Raw genomic sequence first — 26,761 nt, 5'->3', positions numbered from 1 at the left:
AAAAAAAAAAAAAAAAAAAAAAAAAAAAAAAAAAAAAAAAAGATCCGGCCTCTGCAATGATCACGCGCTTGCAATGCTCCCTGCATCCCACAGCATTGTAATTGTTAATCCATCCTATTCCTCACTAGAATACACATTCCTCCAGGGAATGGGCTCTCTTTTCTTGGCGATAGTAGGTACTTAATATTTATGGTTGGGGGTGGGATGAGGAGTGAGAAGGGGGAAGAATAATAATAAAGAAGGTCTCAGGCAATGATCACAGCTGTCAGCATAGGAAAAGTATTGGCTGAGACTGTTGGTTAACATTAAGTAGAAAGATCAGTGCCATTTGCTTATGGCCACAGAAGGAAGTAGTGTCGAATATGCCACCCAATAGGAGAGGTGGTTATGTATGTTATATAATCGTCCGTGCTGCCCATTTCATTTGCCCACCCTGTGCGTCAGGATCAACACCACGAAGGTTGGCGAGGTTTGTATGCTGAAATTCTCTAGAGCTGTGACTGGAAGGGTTTTTTAATTTGGAAATTGGTGAGGATAAGCAAAAGAGTAGTTGAGGATGACTGCATGTGGTTTCTGCTCCCTAGGAATTTTAGAAACATGTTTAAGAGTTGTTCGAAGCATTGATTCTAGTTCCTAATTCACATTTTATTTCGTAGTCTAAAATTTGCTGCCCATCTTTTGCATTCTTGGCCTAGATTGTTCTACCATGGAACAGCCTCATCTGATATAAATCCCTGTTACAAATTGCCTCAATACTGGCTGTATTGCAGACCTTTGCAGAAAGTTGTGTGTGTATATGTACCTGTTTGGAATCTTTGTTATTGATCCTTTAAAGAGCTTGGCTTTCCTTTAATACACAGTGGGCAAAATGCCTACCTCACTTCCTGGGATGACTTCTCCAAGATTTGTGGGGGACCACTGTGCTCTGTCCCGGGCAGGTGACTAGAAGAGAGTTTATCAACTACATTTGTTTCAGAAGGAGCAATGAAACCCTCAGCTTGGATCTCAGCTTAAAATAGAATCTCATTAGGCACTCACAGGGCAGCCAAGGTCTTCCCGTCTTGGGCTGTAAGACGTGTTGATGGGACGCTGCCTTAAATGCCCGCCCAAGCAGACTCTGAGGCCAGATCAGAGGCGGTCCAGGCAGCCTCAGTTCTAAAGTCATAAAAATCACCCATGTTACGATATTATGAGACCTAATGCTTACTGAGCACTTAGCATCTGCTAGGCACCTGATTATCTACCCAACAGCCTGGAAAGACGGGTATTACTACCATTAGTTCATAACTTGCCTCTGGTCAGGTTTAGCAAGTAGCAAAGATGTTTGAACCGGGGCTGTCTGATGCCGAAGCATATGGATTTTGTTAACATTTTAATATCGTTAAAAATGTGTATATATTCGTGGGGTACAAGTGCAGTTTTGCTTCATCAATATATTGCACTGTGGTGAAATCGGGACCTTCAGAGCATCTATCACTGGAGCAACGCACATTGTAACCACCAAGCAACCTCCCAACATCCCACTCTCCTCCTTCTCCTCCTTCGAGTCCCACTGTTCATCATTCCACACTCTCAAGGCATATGTTTTCAACCACTGTTCCAGCCAAGACCTGGGAGTGTGCACGAGCAGGGATTTTCACTTGAGGTGATGGGAAGTAAAAGGCTGTGAAGTCTCTATTCCACCTCCCCAAGCCCCACTTCCCAAGAGGTGAACTGTAACAACAGATGCTTCATGAACGTTTCAGCCCCTTCCCTAACAGGGTCTCAGCTTAAGACAGGAAGCTTGCAGGACGTCTTGGTCCCAGACCAAAGGAGAAAGGCCTTCTAGTCCTAGAATTTCAACATAATCACCTAAGGCAAGAGCCTCAGCACAGAAGTAGCAAGGGAAGGGAGCTTTTAAATTTTTATCCTTCGCGCTTGTATACTGTCTTAGAATTCATGAAGTGCAGATCATTTGCATGCTGCTACTCTCATTTCCACTTTACAAATAAGAAAAACAGCTTTGAGAGGTCAAGCGATTTGCTTGAAAGCACAGGCTGAGTTGAGGGGAACCTGCAGCTGGAATTGACTCATTCCATTCAATGCAGCCTTTACTGAGTGAATGGCTTTGCTCTACCAAAACTGTTTTTAGGTGCTGAGAAAACAGAAATTCCCAAGCTCATTCAGCTATCTTACTTTTTCAAATACTAGTTATCTGCCAGTGGCTCCCCACTTTTTATCTCTAGCCTACACATCTCTTTCAAATTCCAACAACCTCCTTCACGTCTCCCATATAGATGTTCAGTGAACACTCAAGTTTACTATGTCAACTGAACTTCCATCTTCTCCCCTAGCTTCTCCCTCCCCAGCCAACCCCCCTGTTAGTTGGTGGAATTCCATTATTCCAATGACTCAAGTTCTTTTTTTTCTCACTAATGTTCAATTTAATAGGAGATTCTCTTGGTTCTATCTTCAAACCATATCCAGAATCTGAATACTTCTTCTTGCTTCCTTCACTTTCATCCTCTTGGTCCAAGCCACCTTCATCTCTCACCTGAGTAACTGCAGTGGCCCCCTAATGGTCTTCCTGCCCCAGCAGTCTGTTCTCAGCCCAGCATCAGAATGAGGTCCTTTTAAATTGTAAGTCAATGGCCTCCAATTTTACTGGAAGGAAAACCTGACTCATTCCCATGTCCATTAGGGCCCTGCATGATCTGATTCCCCCTTTTTTATGTCTTTGCTCAATGTCACCTGGTGAGACCTATTCTGGCCATCCTCTTTAAAATCATAACCACAGTCCTGGTCTCTTTTTTCCTGCTTTGCTTTTTAGCATTGTTCTTCAAACCACACAAATTGCTCATTCACTGAATGTGCTGTCTCCTCCCAGAAGCATGTCGGCTCCTTAGAGGAGAGATGTTGGTGTTGTCCACTGATGCATCCCAGGCTCGCAGAATGGTGTCTGCCATATAGGAGGCACTCAATAATTATTTGTTGAACGAAGTATTCCATGTGGCTCACCTGTCACCCATGCCTGCCCCCAGGGTCTGTCTTTGGTAATAAGCTGTGGGTCCCCTGTCTGTCTGGCAGTGCAGGCAAGACCATGCATCTCAGAGCTCACCGAGGCCTCTTCCTTCCAGCAGGGTGGCTGCTGGAGTGTGTGAGACTGGGGGGACCATCAATTCCTGATCTCTGTTGAGGCCCTCTCTCACTCCTGTCCTGGAGGTTAATTTTGACCTTTGGTTTTTATCTCCTGGCAAACTTCTGAGCCACAGCATGACCACAAACCGAGGTTACCAATGGATGGCAGGAGGCTTGGCTATAAAGGCCTCATGATTTCTTGGGGATTTATATTCAAATAACGGAGAAAAAGGGAGCTGAGATGTAGAAGAGAAAAAGGAAAAGGAAAAGGAAGGAACGGAAGGCACAGATGTGGACAGATTACTTTGAACCTGTGTCCTGTCTGGAAGACTGTGTGTGTTAGGAAGATGGGCCCCAGCTGGGGCTGCAGATTCTGGACCCCTGTTTATCTTCACCTGCTCTCCCCACTTCCATCCCACCCTATGAAAGGAAAAGTGTAGACATGGTGGGAGTTGGGGTCCCAGTGACGTAGATGTATGGCCATATTCAAAGAGTGCTCATTTTGACTGAGAAATTGAACATTGTGTGAAGAGGGAGAGATGGTGAGAGCAACAGCAAGAGAGGTCCTAATATGGAAGGGCACTCATGTGTCCCTGCAGGACATTGTCACCTGAGGGTGAAACTCCACTTCCCGACTCTGTGTTGCAGAGCCGACAGAGCATCCCAGCATGAGCTGGAGAAGGACCTGAGTGACAAACAGACAGCTTACCGGATTGACGACAAATGCCACCACCTGCGCAACACGTCAGACGGTGTCGGCTACTTCCGCGGAGTGGAGAGGGTTGATGCAACGTAAGTCAGGCACACGCCACTGCTGTGATTTTGATGTCATTTAACTCTTTCTCCTTTCAAAAGGACACAGCTTACAGGTTAAAACGGAAAGCATGGTAAGATATCTGAAGGTGAGAAACACACCCAGCTTTGGACAAGTCTCCAGTAATCAAGCATGTTCTGTGGTCAGACCTTGATAATTACATCCTGAATTCTTTTGTAAAGGAATATTTGTTGTTTGTATTTTCTAACTATGAAAATAACCCTACCTGATGCAGAAGTCCTAGAAAAACACAGACAAGGCTGGGCACGGTGGCTCACACCTGTAATTCCTGCACTTTGGGAGGCTGAGGTGGGAGGATCAGTTGAGGTCAGGAGTTGGAGACCAGCCTGACCAACGTGGTGAAACCCTGTCTCTGTTAAAAATACAAAAGTTAGCCAGGCGTGGTAGTGGGCACCTGTAATCCCAGCTACTCAGGAGGCTGAGGCAGGAGAATCGCTTGAACCTGGGAAGAGAGGTTGCAGTGAGCCGAAATTGTGCTACTGCACTCCAGCCTGGGTGACAGAGGGAGACTCTGTCTAAAAAAAAAAAAAAATGGAAAAACCCAGACAAGCCACGCGCTGCCATTGTATAGCATGCCCTGGATGCTGTGGGATACAGGCTGAAAATAGTTCGATGCCTTTCCTACCAGAGCTTGCTCCACTTACCCCATCAGTGGTTTCTTTGCCAGGCCCCTGGATGCAATTTTGGGTAGGATCCATGGTCTCTTCCAGCCACTCCCTTAAAAATTTTACCTTGATTGAGGTGAAATTCACGTACCATACAATGCACCCGGTTGAAAGTTGAAATACAGCCTGTCTGATTTTTCAGTAACATTGTTTGTAAAATAAATATTCTACTTTCACATGAATTTGCCTGGTATATGGATTACTTTTTTGAATGTACCACAATCAACCTTTTTGGTTTCAACTTTTGAGCATTTAGATTGTGTCTCATTTTTCAGGGATCAGCATAAATATGGCTGAAATGAATGTCCTCACACATACATCCTTGGATACATTGTTTCCTTATAATAGATTTCTAGAAGTGGAATTTCTGGGCTTTCCACATTTGAATGACAGCCTCTTGGTTTGTGTTGCCTTTTTACCCTCCAGGAAGGTTGTACTAATTTAACATTCTCATCTGTAGGATACGAAAGAAACTTTTTCTAAATATGCTCTCCAGCCTGGCTAATGATCGTTCTCTCTACTCGTGCCAATATTTCCTTAGTAGGCTGTTTTCATTAATGCTTCTTTGATTACCCTTGAGGTTGAACATTTTGTCATATGCTTATTGATGTGATGTGTGACACATTTATAATGAACCTACGCATTCACATCATTCATTAATCCTTTTGCCCCCTGAAACTGGCAGAAGAACTAGCTTATGCTTTAGATATATAGAAAACTGATTAGCAGTAAAATAAGAAAGAATTAAGAAAAGTTTAAAATAAGCCTCACTCTGATATTTATATAATGAAGCTAGGATCAGCGACCTGGGGGTTTCTCTGTCACAGGATACATGGTTGCCTAGCGATCCTGTAGGCTGATTCATCACTCTCATGGTTGTCTGCTCCTGCTTCTCTTTTTCAGTGTCTCAGTGCCCGAGTCCTGGGCCAAATTTACAGATGACAATATTCTCCGCTCCCAGAGTGAACGGGCAGCTTCTGCTAAGCTAAGAGATGACATTGAAAACCTCTTGGTTGTGACTGCCAATGAGATGTGGAATCAATTCAACAAAGTGAACTTGTGTTTCACCAATCGCATTGCTGAGACTGCAGATGCTAAGAATAAGATTCAGATGCACTTAGCAAAGGTAAATCAACCACCAGTGGTACCTCTTAGCTGACCTGGACAGAGTGGTGTGCTCTGGGACCACAAATCTCTCACCACTCCCAGAGAGGCACCATAGGCATGTGACAGCCTGGCCACACAGAGCAAGAAAAATTTAAAACAGCACAAAGCATGCCATTTATTTCAGCCAGGTAGCCAGGTGTCAAAATGAAATTGGAATCCACTGGTATTTGGAACACAAAGAAGGAACTATGTAATGAAAGGTTCTTAGTCTTTAATAGAAACAAAAATATTATTATTAAAGTTTAATGAATCACTGTATATAACTAGGAAGTGAATTTATTATTAGAACATATGGCAGAAATGTCTTCTGTTAAATTATTTCAGACCCCTTTTCTGTAATACAAAACCAAATACAGGAAACTGTTAGGTAGTTCAAAGTGTTTCTGATATTGAAAAATTTTAAGTGCTCTAAGCATAAGAGTTTTACAAGGACTACAAAATGAAGGAGTAGAGCAGAATTTGTATGTTTCAAGATAAACTAGGAGCTGTTCCTTTCCTTAATATCAGTCTTGGAGCTCTTACTGTTTTTGTGGATTATGCTGAATATAGTTTGTTGTGTCTTTTTCTAAAAATTGACAAAAAATAATTGTACATATTCATGGGTGGACAGTGATGTTTTGATACATTTAATGTATGGTGATCAGGTCAGGGTAACGAGCGAGCATATCCATACTCTCAAACACTGATCATTTCTTTGGCTTGGAAACATGTAATATCCTTCCTCTAGCTATTTGAAACGATATAATGTATTGATGTTACCTATGGTAAAAAAAAAAAAAAATGGAACGTTTCATGAATTTGCATGCCATCCTTGCTCAGGGGCCATGCCAACCTTCTCTGTATTGTTCCAATTTTAGTATATGTGCTGCTGAAGCAAGCAATGTTGTTTCTTATTTTTAAGAACTTTGCAGCATGAGCTATGTTGCCTACGATGGTTTTACCCAGTTGAGGGAACCACATTTTCTCAGGCTGCAGTGATTTACCTGTCCTTCTTGTGGTGCCTGCTTTAGGCAACAAATGTTAATTGAGCCAGACAGTGTGCTCCATGCTGTGAAAGGTGGAGAGGAGCATCAAATGTAGTTTTGGTTCTTAGGAAGTTTACCTTACAGAGAAGAAATGCTTGCATATGAAAAGCTCATAAACAATATGACTAGAATATTGCAAATCGTGATTATCAAATAACAAATACAAATGTGTTTTTGGGATTTGGAGGGAGAAGTGAACATTCCAGGTGGCGCCACATCTCGAAGAAAGCCTTGGAGACAGCAAATCAGAGGATAAGCTGAGGTCTGTCAAAAGACTGGTGTGTGGCTGGTGTAGATGGTTTGTGTCCTGGGAGAGGAACGTGGAAAAGTAGGTTGAAGACAGTTTGTAGAAGACATTGATGAGAAGGTTAACGGGGTCAGACGCTATGAATTGTAAGAAGACATTCTAAAGGCCTTTTAGAAGGCCAGTGTGACAGAGTTCCTTCTTCAACAAATTTTTATTTACTGTTATGTTAGTTTGCCAGGGCTGCCCTAACTCAAAGTACCACAGACTGTGTGGCTTAAACAGTAGAAATTAATTTTCTCACTGGAGAGAGAGAAAATTAATTAACGGAGGCTGGAAGTTTGAGATCAAGGTGCGGGGCAGGATTGGTTTTCTCTGAGGCCTCTCCCATCAGCTTATAGATGGCCACTTTCTCCCTGCGTCTCCACATCATCTTCCTTCTGTGTGTGTCTGTGTCGAAATTTCCTCTGCTTATAAAGACACCAAAGTTGTATTGGATTAGGGCCACCCTAAAGACCTCATTTAACTTAATCACCCCCACAGAGATACTGTCTCCAAATATGGTCATCTTCCAAGGCACTGGGGATTTGTACTTCAACATAGGAATTTTTGGGGAAGAGGCACTATTCAGCCCTAACAGTACACTCAAGGTATTGTGCTAGGCACTCAGGGATGTACATATGTCTCATGTCTTAGAGACAAGACATGCACATAGAAAACAGGAAGTTGCATTAGAAAGGTGCAGAAAGAACTTGGAAACACAGATGAAATGTGAACACAGTTTACAAGAAGGAGCAGTTGTTTCCACTGGCAAGAGATCAGGATGGTTTCATGGAGCACATAGTATCTGAAGAAGGCCTTAGTGATAGAAACAGTGAAATGATTTTTATCTTGGGAGAGAGATCAAAGCTCAAGTGACAGATTGAAGAGTGCCTGGATTACACAAGTGCTAAATCTGTGATTGCATGAGGTCTCTGTAGTGTAGAAAGGATATTGCAGAGACATCACCCAAGGACACAGCCTTGCACTGGAAGGGAATGAGGAGTAGTTGGAAAGGAGGGAGTTGGAACAACACTTGGCCAGAGAAAACAAGATGAGGGTCTCAAGGAGAGGGAGGTATCAGAGAGGTCTTGATGTCGGCTTTGAAACTGAAGTTTCATGACAGCAGCTAGGGCCAGAGACAGAATCCAGGGGCCACTGGGAGACTGGGTGGGTGGGAAGTGAAGGGAGTGGGCACAACCATGGTTGAATGCATTTCGCAGAGGACTCAGTTGGGACTGGATGGGAGAGTGGTGGTAAAAACATAGGGTTTCAAAAAAAAAAAAAATGATTCTTGGTTGTTTCTCCAGCCCATGGAAGGGAACCCAGGAAGAGGGACAGTAATGGGGAGGATGTAGAGTTATGGGAGTGCAGAGATCAAGATGTGAGAAGAAGGGAGGCTTTTCGGAGCATAGGACAGGGGCTCTCTTTACAGAGAAAGAGGAGGGGGAACCAAGGAGGGATCCATGTTTACACAATTTGGGGGAGTGGCCTCTTTAAGAAAAAACGAATACAAAATCAGGAATACAAAACTGCCAGTATTCCTCTGTTGTAAGTAAGGTACCCTGAAACTTAAGCTTGATTCGCTGCAAGGGAAATCCTCTGTGAGGAGGAAAGCAATGCTCAAGTTGGTAGGAAGAGAAAGCGGGAAGAGACGCATGGACAGATGGATGTGAGGAGGGAGATTAGGGCCACTCAGAGCCTCACTTTTATCAGAACACAGATGTGTGCTGGTCAGTAATTAACAACGGCCATTGGGGGTGGCATGCAGGGAGCCCTTGATTTGTAGTATTTGCCAATTTCTGTGGTTGAAATACTCCCACCCTGGCTGATTTCCAGCTACCAAAATGAGGTCGCTGAGCCTAGGGCTGGGGAGAGAGGCACCGCCCACTCTCCAGAGTAGGTGCATGCCAGCTCCAGTCAGACACGTGGGTTCCCTGGGGCAGGGCTGGGACGGATAGATCGTCTTGGTGAAGCGACCTCCTCATCAGCGAGGTCGAGGCAGGTGCTGGGCATGGAGTGGACAGGCAAGAGGTGGGAGGCGGGCTGTTGAAGGGACCGCACCAAAGCTTCAGGCAGTTGCTTCTCTTTGTCACAGACCCTGCAGGAGATTTTCCAGACTGAAATGACCATAGAATCCATCAAGAAGGCCATCAAGGACAAGACTGCCTTCCTGAAGGTGGCTCAGACCAGACTGGACGAGCGCACAAGGCGGCCGAACATTGAGTTGTGCCGAGACATGGCTCAGCTACGGTAAGGTGGGAGGGGGACAGCTCAGGGCTCGCTCGGAGGGCTACCAGACTGACTGTGGCTCTGGGCTCTCTAGAAAGCTGCTTTCTGCCCATACACATCGTGTAGGAGCCTTCTGTGAGAATGGTAGCAATGGGGAGATGTTGAATGGGGAAGAGTTTCAGTGTGGGATGATGAAACAGTCCTGCAGATGGATGGCGGTGACAGTTGCACCAACAGTGTGAATGTGTTAATGCCACTGATCTGTACACTTAAGATTGGTTAAAGTTTTATGTGATGTGTATTTTACCACAAATCCTTAAAAAAGGAAGGGACATCAACACTACACATAAAAAAAGTGCCATTAAGCATTTAACTCATTCAGGGAGGCCAGCGTGGTGTTTGGGTTCTTTTGCATGTCCTTGGAATCTTCGGAGTTTCTAGAACTCCTATCTTGTAAGCAGCAGTTTGTGACTTTCTATGTAGTTCTCAGCATGGGGGACCCAACAGAAAAGGGACTTTCAGTGCCAATTCCACTGACCCCTATCTACTCATTTGCTGTCTTTGTGACTGAGGGTCTCATTTAAGTTTACTTCAATGTGTTTCATTCTCAGTAGAAATCAAAGCCAGCTGGTCTTCATCGAGCACAGCTCCTATATATACACAGCAGGAGGAATCTGACCCCACAGTTTTATCTACCAAACACTACATGAGTTTTATTATTATTTTCACTTTGAAGATTCGTTTTGGGATGGACTTGTAAGGGACTGGCCAAGATTCCCTCCCCACCCCTGCCACAATCTGGCTTCATTTCCAATTTCCCAATACCTGTGAGTCTGCCTTTTCTTTCTGGATTTCATCATTGCTGTTCTTAGGCCCTAAAATGCTCCGTGCAGAAGTAAATCAACTGGATAGCAACTGGAGGAGCCAAGTGGCAGTGCGTGAACTCCAGAAGCCTTTCTGGTGCAGTCGGGGAGATGCCACTCGCTCTGCTTCCACGATAAAATTCTCTTATCTTGAAGGATAGATCCTAAGGATAAAATAAAGAAATAAGTGGTGGTTTGAGACAGCGGATTTCCTGAAATGGAAGGAAGGGGGATCTTGTGAGGCCAACATTGATGATAATAATAATAATAAAGACAATGATGGCGATAATCAATGCAATGATAACAATAGCTGCTACCATCTCTTAATCTGACTCTATGCTGAGCACTGCCCTAAGCACTTTATACTATCTCATTCATTACCTTCATATTACAAGTGAGGAAACTGAGGCAGGAGTGGGTGAGTGGCTTGGCCCAGGCCACATTTAGTGGTAAGAGAGAGCTGCAGTTTGAATCTTTGCCTGTCTCACCCCAGAGTTCTATTCCACCAAGCCAGTTGCTTCTCCTTCTCCTGTCTTTTAGATCGTGTAATGCTTTTACCACTCCCCTGTCAGGTATCTGACCTCATTTGAGAAGAGTTGGCAAAGTAAAGGCTACATCCTCATCTCTCTCTCACACAGAGGATGAAACTGAGGGTCACAGAGGAGATCATTATGATAAAACACCTTACGTATGTAGCACGCATGTTGTCTGCGTTGAGTGCCGTGAAGCGTGCTTTAGGTTGTACGCACATGATCTTCATTTCCAGGATGAGCTGCATTTCTCCTGGTGGAGCTGTTATCTAGGCCATAGCCACAGAGGAGGTCACTCAGGCTGCATATTTTTCAAAGTCGGCTCCATAGAGCTCTTCTTCATGCACAGCTCATTATTCAGGATAAGCAGCTCTCCACTCCAGAGACTAGATGGACCCCTAGACAGCCAGCTGGAGGCACCTCTCTGCCTTAGAAGAACCCAGCAGTGAGTGCACACCCACTTGGCCTATTAGGATTAGATCACCAGTTTTGACTTTATGTAAATGTTATTAGGAGAAGCTGAGCTGATGTTTCATTCTCCAAAAATCTCTGCAGAGTCATCAAAAGTGGAGATGGGAACAAATAAATTGTTTATACTGCCATTAGACAAACACAGGGTTGCTTTTAAAATGGGTTTTGGTTAGTGGTCTAAGAGGACTTTAGAATTATCAAACAATGAGGCATTCACAGCTTCTCCTGAGGAGCTGAATGATTTTTACTCTTTTTTTTTTTCCTTTTCCTGGCTAAACAGAATTTGCTTTTCTTTCACTTCCTGCCGACTTCACAGTATGTCTATTTCCTCCGCTCCTTCACTGACTTTTGAACAAAACCTACTTTTGTTTCTGTCAAGTTTTCTTGTTAAAATATCTTTGCCAAAAATCTTTAGGATTATTACTGGGGAGGGGATTACTTTCCTTCTTTAATGGATCATTCTGAAAGCAGTCCTTTGGCGGTCTAGATTTAGACAAAATAAAGATCATAAACTCAGGGGAGTGGGGACTGAGAAAAATTGCTGTTTTCATTTCAAGACTTTTACTTTTATTTAAAAATGGTCTAAACGAGTTATTTCAAAAGTGATTCTAAACATTCTTGGCATTTTTGGTGGCAGGCCAGACAGACCAGGCTCTGCTCTACTTAAATAATCTATCTATCCACACACATATATATATAAGTTTTAACATATATATATATAAACTGTGGTAGCTTTATTTGTATTTGAATGCAAGACGTTTTGTGGTTCTGTAATTCCAAAAAAAAAAAAAAAAAGAAGAAAGAGAAAGAGTGACTTCAGCAGAAAATTCCTCTGCAATCAGCCAAGAACAAGGAAACTGGGAGTGAAATAGGGCTTTGAAGATGATGAACAATATATTTCTAATTAACGCTGAGGGAAGTGGAAGCATGTTATTCCCTAGCTGTGTCCATGCAGCAGTGTGAAAACAAATACTCTAGCTGCCTACGTTCTATGTCTCTTGAATTTTTATTATTATTATTATTATCATTATTATTATTTTTAGCATTAATGTTTTGACATGTATATTTTCAAACCTTCCCTCCCAGATAAAATTTCCACTAGGCTCGTATTTGGCTGAAAGGAGTAAAGACTCATACATTGTCCTGCTCTGTTTCCTATGTTGGGGTTTAGGGTTCCTGTTGAAGCCAGGGAGGGTGGGAGGCAAAAGGCAGTCCCCCCTGTGTTTGTAAACAATCCACCATCAAAAGTCCCATTACCAGCCAGCTGCAGCAGACCTCGCGAAGATCGTTTCTTTGCTAGTGATGTTTACACCCTGGGATTTAAAAAGCCTTTTTTTTTTTTTTTTTTTTTTTTTTTATTATACTTTAAGTTCTAGGGTACATGTTGCATAACGTGCAGGTTTTGTTACATATGTATAACTTAAGCCATGTTGGTGTGCGCACCCATCAACTCGTCAGCACAACCATCAATTCATCATTAATCATGTATAACTCCCAATGCAAGCCTCCTCCTCATCCGCCTCTCCCCATTGATAGCCCCAGTGCGTGATGTTCCCCTTCCCGAGTCCAAGTGATCTCATTGTTCAGTTCCCACCTATGAGGAGAACATGCGGTGTTTGTTTTTCTGTTTCTGTGATAGTTTGCTAAGAATGATGGTTTCCAGCTGGCATCCATGTTCCCTACAAAGAAAGGACGCAAACTCATCCTTTTTTATAAAAGCCTTTCTTTTTAAATTCAATTTGACCTAAACAATAACAAGAAATTTGCTTTCCGATGAGTTCTCAGATTTAGTATTTACCGTCCCCAGACAAAACCAAACTTTGGCACTTAAGCTTTAATTCTTCCTCTCCCCATTGGAAAGCAGAAGATAGTAGAGCTTGTAAGACGAAAGGCGTTGCACAGCGTGGATATGTTCCCATGGCCTGTTGTTGCTTCAATGAGCACGGGTGGGGGCCTTTCCCAGCGCCTTCGTCTTCTTAGGCCACCTACAAGTGGCTTGGAAGCGAATGCGCCAGGCTCCGTCCTGCCTTTCCTTCCTTTTTATTGCCTTGGGTCTGGGTCTTTTTCTTAGTAGATCCCATGGATTCACACCTCTGGGCAACTCCCTACCTCCCAAGACGTCCTCCGTTTCACCTAGGACATGAAAGTTGGTCTTCACCCAATAAGTAATTTTTGCACACCTGTATTTTTGCAGGAGGGGCTGTGGATGCAGCCCTGGGCAAGGACAGCAGATGCTGCAAGCAGACCATCACGAGACCCTGAGTGCCGTAAAAGGCTTGGTCCTCTTGGAAGTCATAACACAGGGCAGCAGATGGTTTCCGGGTTAAGGGAGGGACTTCCGGAAGAAGTGTTAGTTCACCTAGGACTTCAGGATGGGATAAATTAGCGGGATGAAGAATGGGTTAGGAGCATTCTGAGCTTGGGGGACAGCAAGAGTGAAGGACTTGAGGTCCGAGAAATTGCAAGCGTATTCCAGGATGTGTCTGCAGATGATGAGATGGGTCTTCCCGGGTCTCTGCTTCTACTCTTCTGTCTCAAGGCGCTGAGAGCGGAACGGGGCCAGGAAATGGGACCCAGTTTCTTATTATGGCCACTGAAGCTCTGTATTTCCTTCTTAGCTTTCTGGATAACCAGGTACAGCTTACAAACATATATGGGCCCTGTGTCAAGGAGAGGACAGCATATGAACCCCCGGGCTCTATTTCCTAGTCTGTAAAACAAGAAAGTTGGGCTTGGAGACCTCTCTAACTTTGTTTTCCAGTTGTGAATTTCTGTGAAACTATAGAATTGCCTTAGAATAATGATTTTAAAATGGTCTGGATATTTTTCTATAATTATGAAATCCTTTTCTGTCTCCTGGGACATCTACATTCCCATTGGCTCATTGTCACCATTCTCTTTATATTTCTTTATATTTTATTAATTTCATGCACCCCTCATTTGCTGATACATATATCCTAAAGTAAAGAAAACGTGAGCTTTGCGTCACTGGTTACAATGTGATGTACTTGGAGTTGCATAAGCTACAGAAGTGTGACCTCTCCTGACCTAACTATGCTGATTCCCTTATGCTGCAGCCTTGTTAACGAGGTACACGAGGTTGACGACACCATCCAGACCCTGCAGCAGCGCCTGAGGGATGCAGAGGGCACCCTGCAGTCACTGGTCCACACCAAAGCTACCCTCGAGCATGACCTGGCTGTCAAAGCCAATTCCCTGTACATCGACCAGGAAAAATGCATGAGCATGCGCAAGAGCTACCCCAACACCCTCCGGCTGGTCGGCTTCTGCTAGGGACGCTACCGGGTGTGGTTTTGATAACCCTAAGTTAAGGCTGAGCCAGAGCACTGTCTCAGCATTTGAACTGAGTGCTAATATAGTCACTTATTAAAGGATTATGCTGATGGAAATGTACCAACGTCCTGTCTCAGAAAGCCTTTTGTTTGCATCCAAACCTTAATTTTCTACTATTTACTAGGCGTCTGGGTTACGGGAAGGATATGAAGAAATATAATCAATCTAGTAGAGAAGGTAAAAATGATAACTGGTGTGATTCTTGTCATTCTGTGTGTAATCCGAATGGACTGGAAAGGAGGACTGTATTCTCTCGGAGGCAGTCAGGAATCATGAAGAAGGTGGTTTCTGAGTTTTGCTTTAAAGGATCCACAGTGAGAAGGGGAAAGGCCATTGGGCATGAGGTAGTTGGGGCAATTTGATCAAAAACAAAGGTAGAGAAATACAGAGTGCCTTTGGAACAATAGTAGGTAGGGCCAGCTTGGCTGTGATTCATAATGCATAATTCTTAATGTGTTCTGCACGTCTCTTTTTGTTCCACTCTCATCTCTGCAATTCATACTTTTTCATTACTTGAGCATTGCTTTCATAAAGCCACTTCCATGCTCAGAGATACTCATCAGTTTCCCCAGTCCCTGAACCTGGAGTTGAACACCCCCTGCCCCACTTCTCCAGGCACCTCGCCCACTGTATTTCTTCATATGTGACACTTTTGTCCTATGTGCCGACCGTCTATTCTTTATATGTTACTTTACATTTTGTTTATGGTCTTTTTAAAGTACAGAAGTAAAAATGTGTCAGTGTTTTCTGTATGATTTATGCCTTTGGAATTATGCTCAGAAAGCACTTCTGTATCCCAAGATAATTTATTTATAATTTATTCTAATTTTTTTGTATGTTTAAAAGTGGCGTTTAATCACCTGGAATGTATGTTTCGACGGTGTAGAAAGCATGCCAGTGTTGAATCCTTTTGGTCTGGGAGCTCGGAAATGGGAAGATGAACCAGGAGAGGAGCAAGGTTTTCTTTCTTTTCTTTCCTATTTCTCACGCTTGTGTGTGTGTCTCTCTCTCTCTTATTAGCATTTCTCTCTGTATCCTTGTGTTCTCCTTGCTCTGCCTTAACCACTGTCCATTAACCCCAACTCCATTTCCTTCTCTCTCTCTGTTTCTTAAAAGTGTTTTAAGACCTTGGTTAGTCAATTCCACAAATCATCTCAGAACGCCAGAAGAGCGGACATCCAGATGAGAATCTTGTATTGGGGTTGTGCTGTGGTCTCAGTATATCATTTTAGAAATCAAATTGTAGGTTTAGTTGTTCTGTTTTTGCCTCTAATGGAAACAAAGGTATATAAATGCCACTAAAATTTTTAGCAATGAGAGTAACCAACTGTTGGTAGTTATGACTTTTAGACAATAGCAGGAATAAACTTAAATTCAGCATATCTCTTATTTGTTATGTGTCTGGGGTAAAACCTTTCTGACTTTTTTCATGAACTGTATTTTTGCTTTTAGGAATATATGCTTATGTAGTCCTTTTACTGAAGCGTATATATTCCTGGCATTACAAGACTGTGATGGGAAGGAAATGTAATTGAGACATAGAAAAGTTGTTTTGTTATTTTGGTAAACCGTGGGCAAGACTAAATTCCACAAATAAACATTTGGTTTCTCATCTAAAATACTGCAGCTACTCCAGGAGGGTAAATATTCTAATGCTGAAGTCCAAGAGCTCCAAGGCTCAGAAGTGTGGTCCTGTTTAAGAATCTTAGGACTACAAATACTGGCACGTGATCTGGCTTCATTTATTTAGGCCCAAACTATCTTTAATATCATGTGGCTTTAAGAAGGGCTGCTGGAATGTCAAAGGCTTCCACTTACCCAAGTATCATTCAGATTTAGAAATGTGTGTAATTGCCCCTAAATAACCGAGTCGGCTATAATTTTAGTAATTTCCATTTATGTCTCTGGAGAGTGTTGTCATAAACACCTCACCTGGCACTTTTGAGTCCTGAGTTTGTGCTGTAAATAGCTGAAGTGTGGGGTCTGGTTTTAGGTTATAATTTTTGTTTTGCACCAGAAACGGGCGGATTCCTTCCCTTTGTGTGCAGGGCTGACCCAAACCACAAAGGAGGAGGTGAAGCTGCTGCTCATCTTTGGGGGTGAGTCGTCCTTTGCAGCCTTCCTCCTTGTAGCCCTGGCCCTGAAGCTGTTCCCAGTAGGGCTGGATTCACTATTGGCACCAACTGCCAAGACCAGCCTTCTATGCAGAGTGCTCTGATGGTATTATCTGAGCTCTATATTAATATATATGGTCTGATAAGTATTCATGCATTAATGGGGAAAATAAACAATACTCAATCTCTTCCCCAGGGATGGTGAATCCATTCACCTTGGGGGCCAGCCCTAGACCACTGGGACTGTTTATTTGGAAGGCTGAGTTAAGAAGGATCCTGAGAGGTCAATAGATAGTGTCACATGAAGCGGGTGCTGTGGCTCATGCCTATACTCCCAGCATTTTGGGAGGCTGAGGCAGGAGGATTGCTTGAGGCCAAGAGTTCAGGACCAGCCTGGTTAACATGGGGAGACCCCATCTCTCTACAAAATAAAAAAAATTAACCAGGCATGGTGGCACACACCTGTGGTCCCAGCTACTTGAGGGGCTGAGGTGAGAGAATCACTTGTGACCAGAAGGTTGAGGTTGTAGTGAGCTGTGATCATGCTACTGCACTCCAGCCTGGGCTACAGAATGAGACCTGTCTCAAAAAAAAAGACTGTTCCATCTGCAGGGAATCCAGAATGGGGAAGTGGCTGCATACATTCCCTCATCCCTCTCTCTAAACAGCTCTGAATTCTTTCTCAGCTCAGATAGATCCTTGGCTTTCAACATCAGAAGGACCTGTCTTGCGACCTCTGGCTCATTCCCACAGGACCTTCCCATTTGCTAATTTTGCTAGGAGCCAGAAAGAGAACCTTTCTGCAGCCCACTTTTTCCTTTTAGCAAGACAAGACCCCTACATATATCACTATGACTCCTGAACAACTCAGATGGCCTCATGGTAGAGTGAGGGGGGAGCTTACTGGCAACAGGGAGCTTTTCATAGCTATTCTAAATAATATCTCCTTGTGTATGCATAGGGCTGTGGGAACCATAAAAATAACTTTTATTTTGCAATTACTTTTTTTCCTTCCCTGTAGAGTAAAGGTTAATTTTAAGGTGATGTGAAATCTTTGCACTAAGTTTCAATGTTCCTGTCTTTGGCATTTTAACCCTGCAGTCACTCAGACATAAGAACGCCTTCCTTACTTCCATAAAAATGGTGCTCTGCTTGCTCAAGAACCTGCTCTTTAGTAAAACCTGCACATTTTCTGATAATGAAAATCTGTATCTGTATTGAGGGCCACCCATTTATTTGCAACAAGCGGGTTGTCTTCGTCTCTCAACCCCAGTGCTCTTCATGGGTATAGCAAAGACAGGGGGGCTCCTGGAGAGACAGGAGGACAGGCAATCTGAGAGGAAAATAATAAGCCAGGTCCACACACAGCACCCATGAGCACCACATGTAGCACAGTCTGAAAGATTAACACATTGGTTCCTTGCAACAGTGTTGGAAGGGGCGACCAAATTTCCCAGTTCCCTAAGGTAGATATCATAGATTTTAGTCAGCCCCTGTGGGAAAATAACCATGCCTCCAAATACTCATGTCCTTGTGAAGTCTTCCCTCCTTGAATATAGGCAGACCCCGTGATCACTTGAACCAAGAGAGTGCAGTGGAAGTAACGTTATGTCAATTCTAGGTGTAGGCTTTAAGAAGGCCTGGAAGCTTCTGCTTTTGGAAGCTAGCTGACATGTAAGAAGTCTGACTAGCCTGAGACCACCATGCTGTGAGGAAGCTTAAGCAGCCCATGGAGAGGCTCCCCAGCCAACAGCCCTAGATGAGCTCTCAGGCTAGGCAGGCACCAACTGGCAGCCATGGGAGTGAGGCCATTTGGGATCTTCCCACTCTTCTAGTGCCCCAGCTGATATCATGTGAGACAGAAGAGCTGCTCAGTCAACCCACAGAATCTCAAGAAATAATAGATTGTTGTCTTAAACTACTAAGTTCTTAGGTAATTTGTTATGTGACAATAGACAACCAAAGTTTTCACTGGATTCTCAGAAATCAAATTCCTGGAGAGGAAGGAAATCTGACATTTGTGGAGTGCTTACTGTGATCCCATCATATAACACGACAATCTCCTGAGTCCTCTTGGCTGATGCCAGGATGTGAGCTCTTAACTACCATCCTATACTGTTAGTTGGTCTCTGAGAGGAGGGTAATCCCAGACAGTGGTTCCCTTCTCCACAACAACAAAAAATGTGTAAGATGATTGTATTATTGGAATTAGAACTGAGGACAGAGGCATTTAAGACATTTTTACTTTTGGAAAATGTGTATAAAATTAAAACATGAGTGGGATCCAGCTTCTGTGTCATTGATCTTATCTTGAGATTGACACATGTAATGATAATGATAGCCAGCTTTTCCTGAGCAGAAGAACTGCACGTGTATCATTTCAACATCACGGGTAAGGTACATACATTTAATGATTTATATTCTAAAATGGGAAAATTGAGACTTAGGGAAGGAAAATAACCCAAAGCCAAACAGGGGCAAATTTCAGAGTCAGGAGTTAAACTCAGATAAGCTTGCTTCCAAAGCTCTTTGCTATAATCCTACAGTGCCTTCTTCTAAGCTGTTTAGAATGAATGAGACATCCTCAAAAGTTGTGTGTTTAAAGGAAAATTATTTTAAAACCAATGTTTTAATATCCCAACAGATATTCATGAAGGTGTAATATTTTATTATAAATAATCAATACCATCAGTACAATAAATTTTACCATAGTATTGCCAAGACTTAGCTTTAAACTTCTTTGATTCTATCTTTAAGTAGAATTTAAGTATAAGAGCTGAGTGTCTATGTGCTCTGTTTTTTCAGATAGAGAAAACAATTCCCTGACAATTTGATAAAAGGTATATGGAGGCTAGTCCCACATCATTGTCAATGGGTATTGCCAACAGGATGCTAGAAGAGATTGAGTGAGGTACAATTATTTGATTTCCAGAACTCTGTCATTGAAAACCAATGCTCATAGCTATTAGTGGCCCCAACTACTAAACTATTTACAGCATTCCATCTCCTTAGTCCCTTGTGGATGAGTGGATCCATGTGACCGAGCGGAAGGGATGTGAGTCACTTCAGACTTGCGTATTTAATTGCCAGTGTGAGACTGTCTAAAGTTTTCTTCCTTTTGACATGACAACCAAGAACATTTGAGATATTCCCTGAGCCACCAAGGTAAACAGAACTTACTTGCTGACCCACTGCAGCCATTCAACGTGTTGAAGAAATATATTCATGTAGTCGTAAGCCATGGACACTATGGAGTTGTTACTGCAGCATAACCTAGCCTATCCTGACTGATGCACCAACCAGAAGAAACAGCTGAATGCAGGGACTACAACGTGAATGGTCATTTTCTACTCCGAAATTCAGACTGTTTAGTTCCCCAGAGTGCAGGTAGTGCTGGCTAGGCAATTGAGCACATCCCATCCCTAGAAATAGCAGGCTAAAATGAAATAGTTTTCAACTGGGCGTGGTGGCTCACGCCTGTAATCCCAACATTTTGGGAGGCTGAGTCGGGCCGATCACCAGAGGTTAGGAGTTTGACTAGCCTGACCAACATGGAGAAACCCTGTCTCTATTAAAAATACAAAATTAGCTGGGGGTGGTGGTGCATGCCTGTGATCTTAGCTACTCAGGAGGCTGAGGCAGGAGAATCGCTTGAACCCGGGAGATGGAGGTTGTGGTGAGTGGAGATCGTGCCATCCAGCCTGGGCAACAAGAGAGAAACCCCGTCTCAAAAAAAAAAAAAAAAAAAAAAGTTTTACTTATTTAGGAAACAGGACAAAGCAAGGCCCTCTAAGCACAGAATAGCCAGCCCAGAGGTGCAGGTATTTCTAAGATTATGGGAGCCAAAACAACCCAAGGCACTTCAGTGTTAAAATCCTCGGAGGCTATAAAGTGGGGATGGCAAGCTCAAATGCTTATGCGGCCAGCCAGGAGATACAAGCGAAGGTTATTTAGCTTTCCTGGTATCACTTTACTATACTAGAAACAACAGTGAGGCTCAGTGGTAGCTGAACTTCAGCTGCTGGGTTGGGGAAACAATACAGAGTTTTAGGGGAGCAGAGAGCAGACTTCGAATAAGCAGACCTGAAGAACGTGTGCCCAGACTAAAGAGGGAGCCTCTCTTCTGCTCTGGAATGTGCCCTTTGTGGCTGGAACTGCTGTACCCTGCTGTTGAGGTTATTGAAACCCTGGTAAGACTCAGAAAGCTCTGGCTTAGAGACTGAAATAATACTATGATGTCTTCAGATGCTTATTTTACAATGCATCTTAATAAGGATAACAGTAGAGACGGGAGCCCCAGTTTAGTCCTACGGCTTAGTTTTGTTTTATTCATACTTTAAATTGCAGCGTTGGTGGCCACATTGGGTCTGAGATGAACTGAGGCCCAGAGATGCAAGAATGTACCAGTCGGGACAGGTAACATGATGTGGTTTTAATTTATGGCACTACTGTACAGTCCAGTAGAAAATGGGAGATTGAGTCATCTGGGGGACGTAGACCTGTCAAATTAACTTTAAAAGTATATGTTGTTAGAAATCAAGAAATAGGACCTAACCCATAGTGCAATACATGTTCATCCATGTCTACAAAAGCAGCATTATAGCATAGCTTAATTCTATTCATAAAAAATAAAAGAAGCTTGAAATTCTCTAACACAAAATTTGAGCTGTCAATTGGGCAAACAGAGGAAGAGGCACATGAGCCAAAGACATGGGCTTTACTACAAATTCCAAATGGGTAATACAGAAGGACTTGATGGCACATACTCTTGTGATTCTTTACTTTTGCATGATTTTACAGAAGACTGCGCGGTTAGAGTGTAATTTTGAGTTGAAGAGACATCAAATTAAAATTTAATAACCAGATTGGCATTACTGAAATACTCTGGCTCAGTGAAGAGATCAAAACAACTAGAGAAACTAGTCAACAAAATCCATCCCATGATAAGAATGAGAAGCTCTGTAGCATCAGTTATGTGATAGATATAATCAAGGCAGCTGCTTATTTTAACATTTAAACCATATCTATATATTTGTATCTGTATGTTCATATATATGGATATTTTTGGCTACAGCATCCTTGTTTTTAAGAATTTGAGTTTTAATTTTTTTATGGCCAGGATGGTGAAGCAAATATATAATATTAAGTTTTATATACTTTTTTCTTTTTTTCTGTCCATATTACCTGTATAGCAAATGACTTATATGTTGTATCTTAATATTATAAAAAAATTACATGACAACATAGAAATATGTTATCCCTTTAAGATGATGAAACATTACAGATGAGGCTAGACTCTTTTTTGACCTCCATCCCCCGGTCATAGCCTCTCTCTCCTCAGTTAAATACTGTTATCAGTCAGATGAGACACACTTATGTTTTTAGTTGTAAAGACTGCATTGCTTGGCCTTTTGGAAGCCATTGCTATGTCTTTAAAATAGAGGTCAGAAACCCATAAGACTTTGAGGAATAATCTAATGAAGTCTTTTTTCGTAATCAGTAAAACTCCCTGAAAAATATATAAGCAAGTCAATTTCAGTGGCAAGTGAGAACAATACATTGAGACCCACTAGGAACAACAGGATGGTCCAATAATACATAAAGCTTTGGATTTACTGTCTCCCTGCTCTCGGGCTGGTTGAATCAGGTGTCCTGAGTGACACTAGGCTGGATACCGGATTTGGACTGGGAATTGTGGTATGCTCACCTCCAGAGTCATCCTCCTCTTGTCCCCCCTGCCAATCCTTTGAAGAGATGGTATATAGAAAATTGCAATTCATCCGTTTATTCATGGACTCAATAAACACATTTTTACTTAATACCCTCTATGTGCTGGTGCTTTATGCAACCATGGAAATAATATGATGAACAAGACAGAAATGGTGTCTGTCCTCATGGAGCTTACAGTCAGTGGATTAGATTGGCAACCAATAATCACACAAAGAACTAAGTTAATTATGAGAATTTATAAGGATTTGAGTGTTTGGGCCTTTGGAGGTTTCAATATGCAACACGATGGCAGTGGGACAGCCCCCAAGGTTGTTCCAGATAGAGAGAAACACATATTAAAAGACCCTGAAAATTTGCGTAGCTATCTATAGGAGTTACATATGGGCAGAGCCAGCTTCACTGGTGTGAGACTCAGAAGGGTCTATGCTCGATTTAGTGCTTTATTCTCACCATCTTAAAATTCTATGTATTTATTTATTTATTTATTTTTGTGATGGAGACTAGCTCTGTTGCTCAGGCTGGAGTGTAGTGGCGCGATCTCGGCTCACTACAACCTCCTGCCCTTGGGTTCCAGCGATTCTCCTGCCTCAACCTCCTGAGTAGCTGGAATTACAGGCACGTGCCACCACACTGACTAATTTCTGTATTTTTAGCAGAGATGGAATTTCGCCACGTTGGCCGGGCTGGTCTCAAACTCCTAACCTCAGGTGATCCACCTGCCCTGGCTTCCCAACGTGCTGGGATTACAGGCATGAGCCACCATGCCCAGTCCATCTTGAAATTCTTAATAATTTTTGAACAAAGAGCCCTGCATATCCATTTTGCACCGGGCACCTCAAATTATGTAGTCAATCCTGGGTATGCGAGTGAGGTCTGGAACCCTTTGGAGGGTTTTAAGGCAAGGAGTGACACGAATCTCAAGTCCTACAGGAGCACGGTGGTTGTGCTGTGAAGAATGAAAAGATGGACATAGGCATCGCCCTCCAGGAACTAAGGGTATGTCTGGTAATGCCAAATCCAGCCAAGGCGTTTGTTAAAAGTAACACATTATAGAAATATATTGAAGAGGATCTGGGGAAATTGGAGGTCCGGCAGTCATCTGATAGTATCTTCTCGTTGGGATAAGCTATAATCTCTTATACATTGCCTCCCAATCTCTTTGCCTAAGCTAAATACCATGCAGTTCATTTTGCCTTTTTGACTGAAGGCTCGATTTCTTACATCAATTAAGAAGCTTAAAAACCTGAAGGCCGGCCGGGCGCGGTGGCTCATGCCTGTAATCCCAGCACTTTGGGAGGCTGAGGCAGGCGGATCACGAGGTCAGGAGATCGAGACCATCCTGGCTAACATGGTGAAACCCCGTCTCTACTAAAAATACAAAAAGAAAGAAAGAAAAAAAAAAATAGCTGGGTGTGTTGGCCGGCTCCTGTAGTCGCAGCTACTCTGGAGGCTGAGACAGAAGAAGAATGGCGTGAACCCGGGAGGCGAGCTTGCAGTGAGCCAAGATCGCTGCACTGCACTCCATTCTGGATGGCAGAGCGAGACTCCGTCTCAAAATAAATAAATAAATAAATAAAAATAAAAAATAAAAAAATCTGAAAGTCATCGCTTCCCATTTGAAGCTTCAGATTATCCTTTAGAATTGTTTGGTATCTTTGACTCAACACTAGAGGCTCCTGTGCAAGGTGGGGCTACCTTTCCAAGGTAGCCTTTTCTTCTTCTTTCCTATCATTCAATGAGCCCAGATGATTGCAATGGGGTTTTTCAGTTGTTTGTCTGAATCCCTACTAATCGACTTCCATGGGCACACTGGAGTAATCAAGAGACAGAGGCTGTCTCCTCTGCCAAATGCAGTGTTTCTGTTTTCTGTGTAGCTTCTGTTCTAGGTATTTCCCATAAATAGTATTTAATGACATTATTGGCAGACACACCACTCTTCGTGTAGTGTTTTATCTATCAGCACTGTCCAATAGTGCTTTCTGCAATGATGGGAATATTCTATATCTTATCTGTCTGAACGATAGCCACTAGCCACATGTGGCTATTGGACACTCACCAGAGCACCCCATGAAAATTTAGGGCACTAAAGCTTAGCAAGGTTATATAGTTGTTGAATGTGATGCAGCCAGAATAGGGCAAATCTGAACCTAAACCAAGATCTGTTGGTTCTCAGTGATCTTTTCTCTATACAACAATTAGGTGGTCTCATGCAACAATTCATTTGCAAAGTCGTACAGAACACCTATTACATGCAATGGTCATTTTGGGGATACCAAGAAATAGCTCCAATGGGTCAAAAGGGGTGACCAATAAGAAAGGAAGAGAGAATCACTTTGTTGATCTCCAAGAGCAGAGAAGAAACAAAGGAGGGTCTCTGTGTTGACCTCTGAGAAGATGGAAGAAGGAAGGGAGGGGAGCCCTTTTGTTCACCTTCTGAAGTCCAGAGGTGTTACCATTACTGTTTAGTGTAGCCGCATCCTGCGTCTATGTTCAACAAGCAAGATCAAGATCACTGGAGGGTCTTCATTGTTTGACACATGCAGGCTACATGTGGGAAATCCCACTTATGCCACCCAAGGTCTTTGATGAGAGTGAGGCTGAGTTACCTGCCCAAGCCCATATACCCACTAAGAGACCAAGTCCAGCTTGAAATCCAAATCCTGTTGACTTCAGTATCAGTCAGGGTGGCAGCAAGGAGTACAGATGCTGCAAACAACGTTTGTGCACCGACACTGGGGTTTTTGGGTGCCAGGGTAAGAAATTTTGATTAATCCAGTTGGGACCAGGAAGCCAGAAAAGCTTTTAATAAAAATCTCCATGGAAGCTACTTAGGAAGTAGGAAGAATAAGCTAGTGGAGGTGGTAGAGTGGAAGGAGGAGAAATCACGTGGTAAGTGTTTGTAAATTAGGGACTCCTTTCACGCACATCCAGAAGATGTCTTGGAGGTGCTGAGGACAATGGTGCCATCAGTGTGTCAAGGAGAGGAACTGTTCTGGAAGTCTACAGGAAGGCGGGCAGTTCCTTTTAGACCAGGAAGGTGTTAGCTGACAGTAGACCACGCTGTGAAAACGGTCAGCTGGTCCTTGATGAACACAAGCCATGTGGGCTAAACCACCTCATGTTCTCAGGGTTTGGGGGTGTCTTAGTCTGTTTGTGTTGTCTGAGACTGGGTAATTGATACAGAAAAGACATTTATTTAGCTCACAGTTCTAGAGGCTGTAGAAGAAGCATGGTGCCAGTATCTGCTTCTAGTGAGGGCTTCAGGAAGCTTCCACTCATGGCAGAAGAGGAAGGGGAACTGGTGTGTCCCATGATGAGAGATAGAGCAAGAGAGAGAAGAGAAGATGCCAGGCTCTTTTCAATAAGCAATTCTCTTGGGAACTAAGAATGACACTCATCCACTCCTGAGAGAATGGCACCAAGCCATTCATGAGGGATCCATCCCTACGACCCAAACACCTTCTCACCAGGCCCACCTCCAACAATGGGGATCAAATTTCAGCAGGAGACTTGGCCAGACCAAACAAACCATATCCAAACCACAAGAGGCAGGGAGTGAGGTTAAGGAATGTGTGCAAGGCGCCCCCAGTCACACTTGAAGTGAAGTGTGTACAGGCAGCACACATGCAAGGAAAGCAAGAAGTCAGAGAAGTTCCCAGCAGGAAAGTCAGAGGAGGTCCAGGGTAGGTAGTGGAAAGAGGGTACCAAGGTGGTCCCGGGCAGTGTGTTGATGGGGCAACATTATATAAGGGAGACCCGGGAGGCTGAATATCAGAAATAGACTTGAAGGACATGAAGGAGGTCACTGATAACTTTTAATAGTTCTCTTTGGGAGTGCAGCGTACTCAGATAGCACAGGAATTTAAGGGAAAGAGGAACACGTTCCATGGCAGCAGGGGCGGATCGGCAGTGAAAAGAAGGAGAGAAAAGCAACAATTAGAGAGACAATGAAGTCAATGCGAGTTGCTTTGACATAGAGAAAGCTGTTTACGTGTGCAGGCTTGCAGAAGGCAAGAAAGTAAAGCATGTACAATGCAGCATATATTATCTTCTAGTGATAGATGAAATTCTTCATAATAACTTTGAAGTTATTTTTAAGGTAAGACTTCTCTCATTATCTTTAAAAAACTTTTCATCCATTTTCGCTTGATTATTATTCCAGAAGCAGTATTTTTAAACTATAGTCATTATGACTGGGATAGACAGACAGATCAATGAAATAGAAAGTCCAAAAACAGGCCCACATGTGTGGGTGGATCCAATAAAATCCACAGTTCATGACAATGAGGGAAAGAATGGATGACCTAATAATTGGCTTTCTGGAAAAAAAAATTAGAGTGTAATTTCATGGTGGTATGCTCATGTAAATTTCAGA

The 26,761-nt window shown here is 43.0% G+C and overlaps 1 protein-coding gene across 1 annotated transcript in view; it reads left to right on the top strand.

Annotated features, from left to right (window-relative positions):
* The window catches only part of TEKT3 (tektin 3), a 39,348-nt gene extending 24,742 nt beyond the window's left edge, over positions 1-14,606 (top strand). Inside the window, exons 5-8 of the mRNA XM_017892396.1 lie at positions 3,766-3,909; positions 5,521-5,743; positions 9,191-9,345; positions 14,266-14,606. Coding sequence (XP_017747885.1) covers positions 3,766-3,909; positions 5,521-5,743; positions 9,191-9,345; positions 14,266-14,482 — 739 coding nt within the window. The 3' untranslated portion in view covers positions 14,483-14,606. The remainder of the gene's footprint in view (positions 1-3,765; positions 3,910-5,520; positions 5,744-9,190; positions 9,346-14,265) is intronic.
* The last annotated feature ends 12,155 nt before the right edge of the window (positions 14,607-26,761 follow it).

The sequence above is a fragment of the Rhinopithecus bieti genome, unplaced genomic scaffold (genome assembly GCF_001698545.2).
Source record: "Rhinopithecus bieti isolate Rb0 unplaced genomic scaffold, ASM169854v2 scaffold_20098, whole genome shotgun sequence".
Lineage (NCBI taxonomy): Eukaryota > Metazoa > Chordata > Mammalia > Primates > Cercopithecidae > Rhinopithecus > Rhinopithecus bieti.
This window is presented reverse-complemented; position numbering and strand designations above follow the sequence as displayed.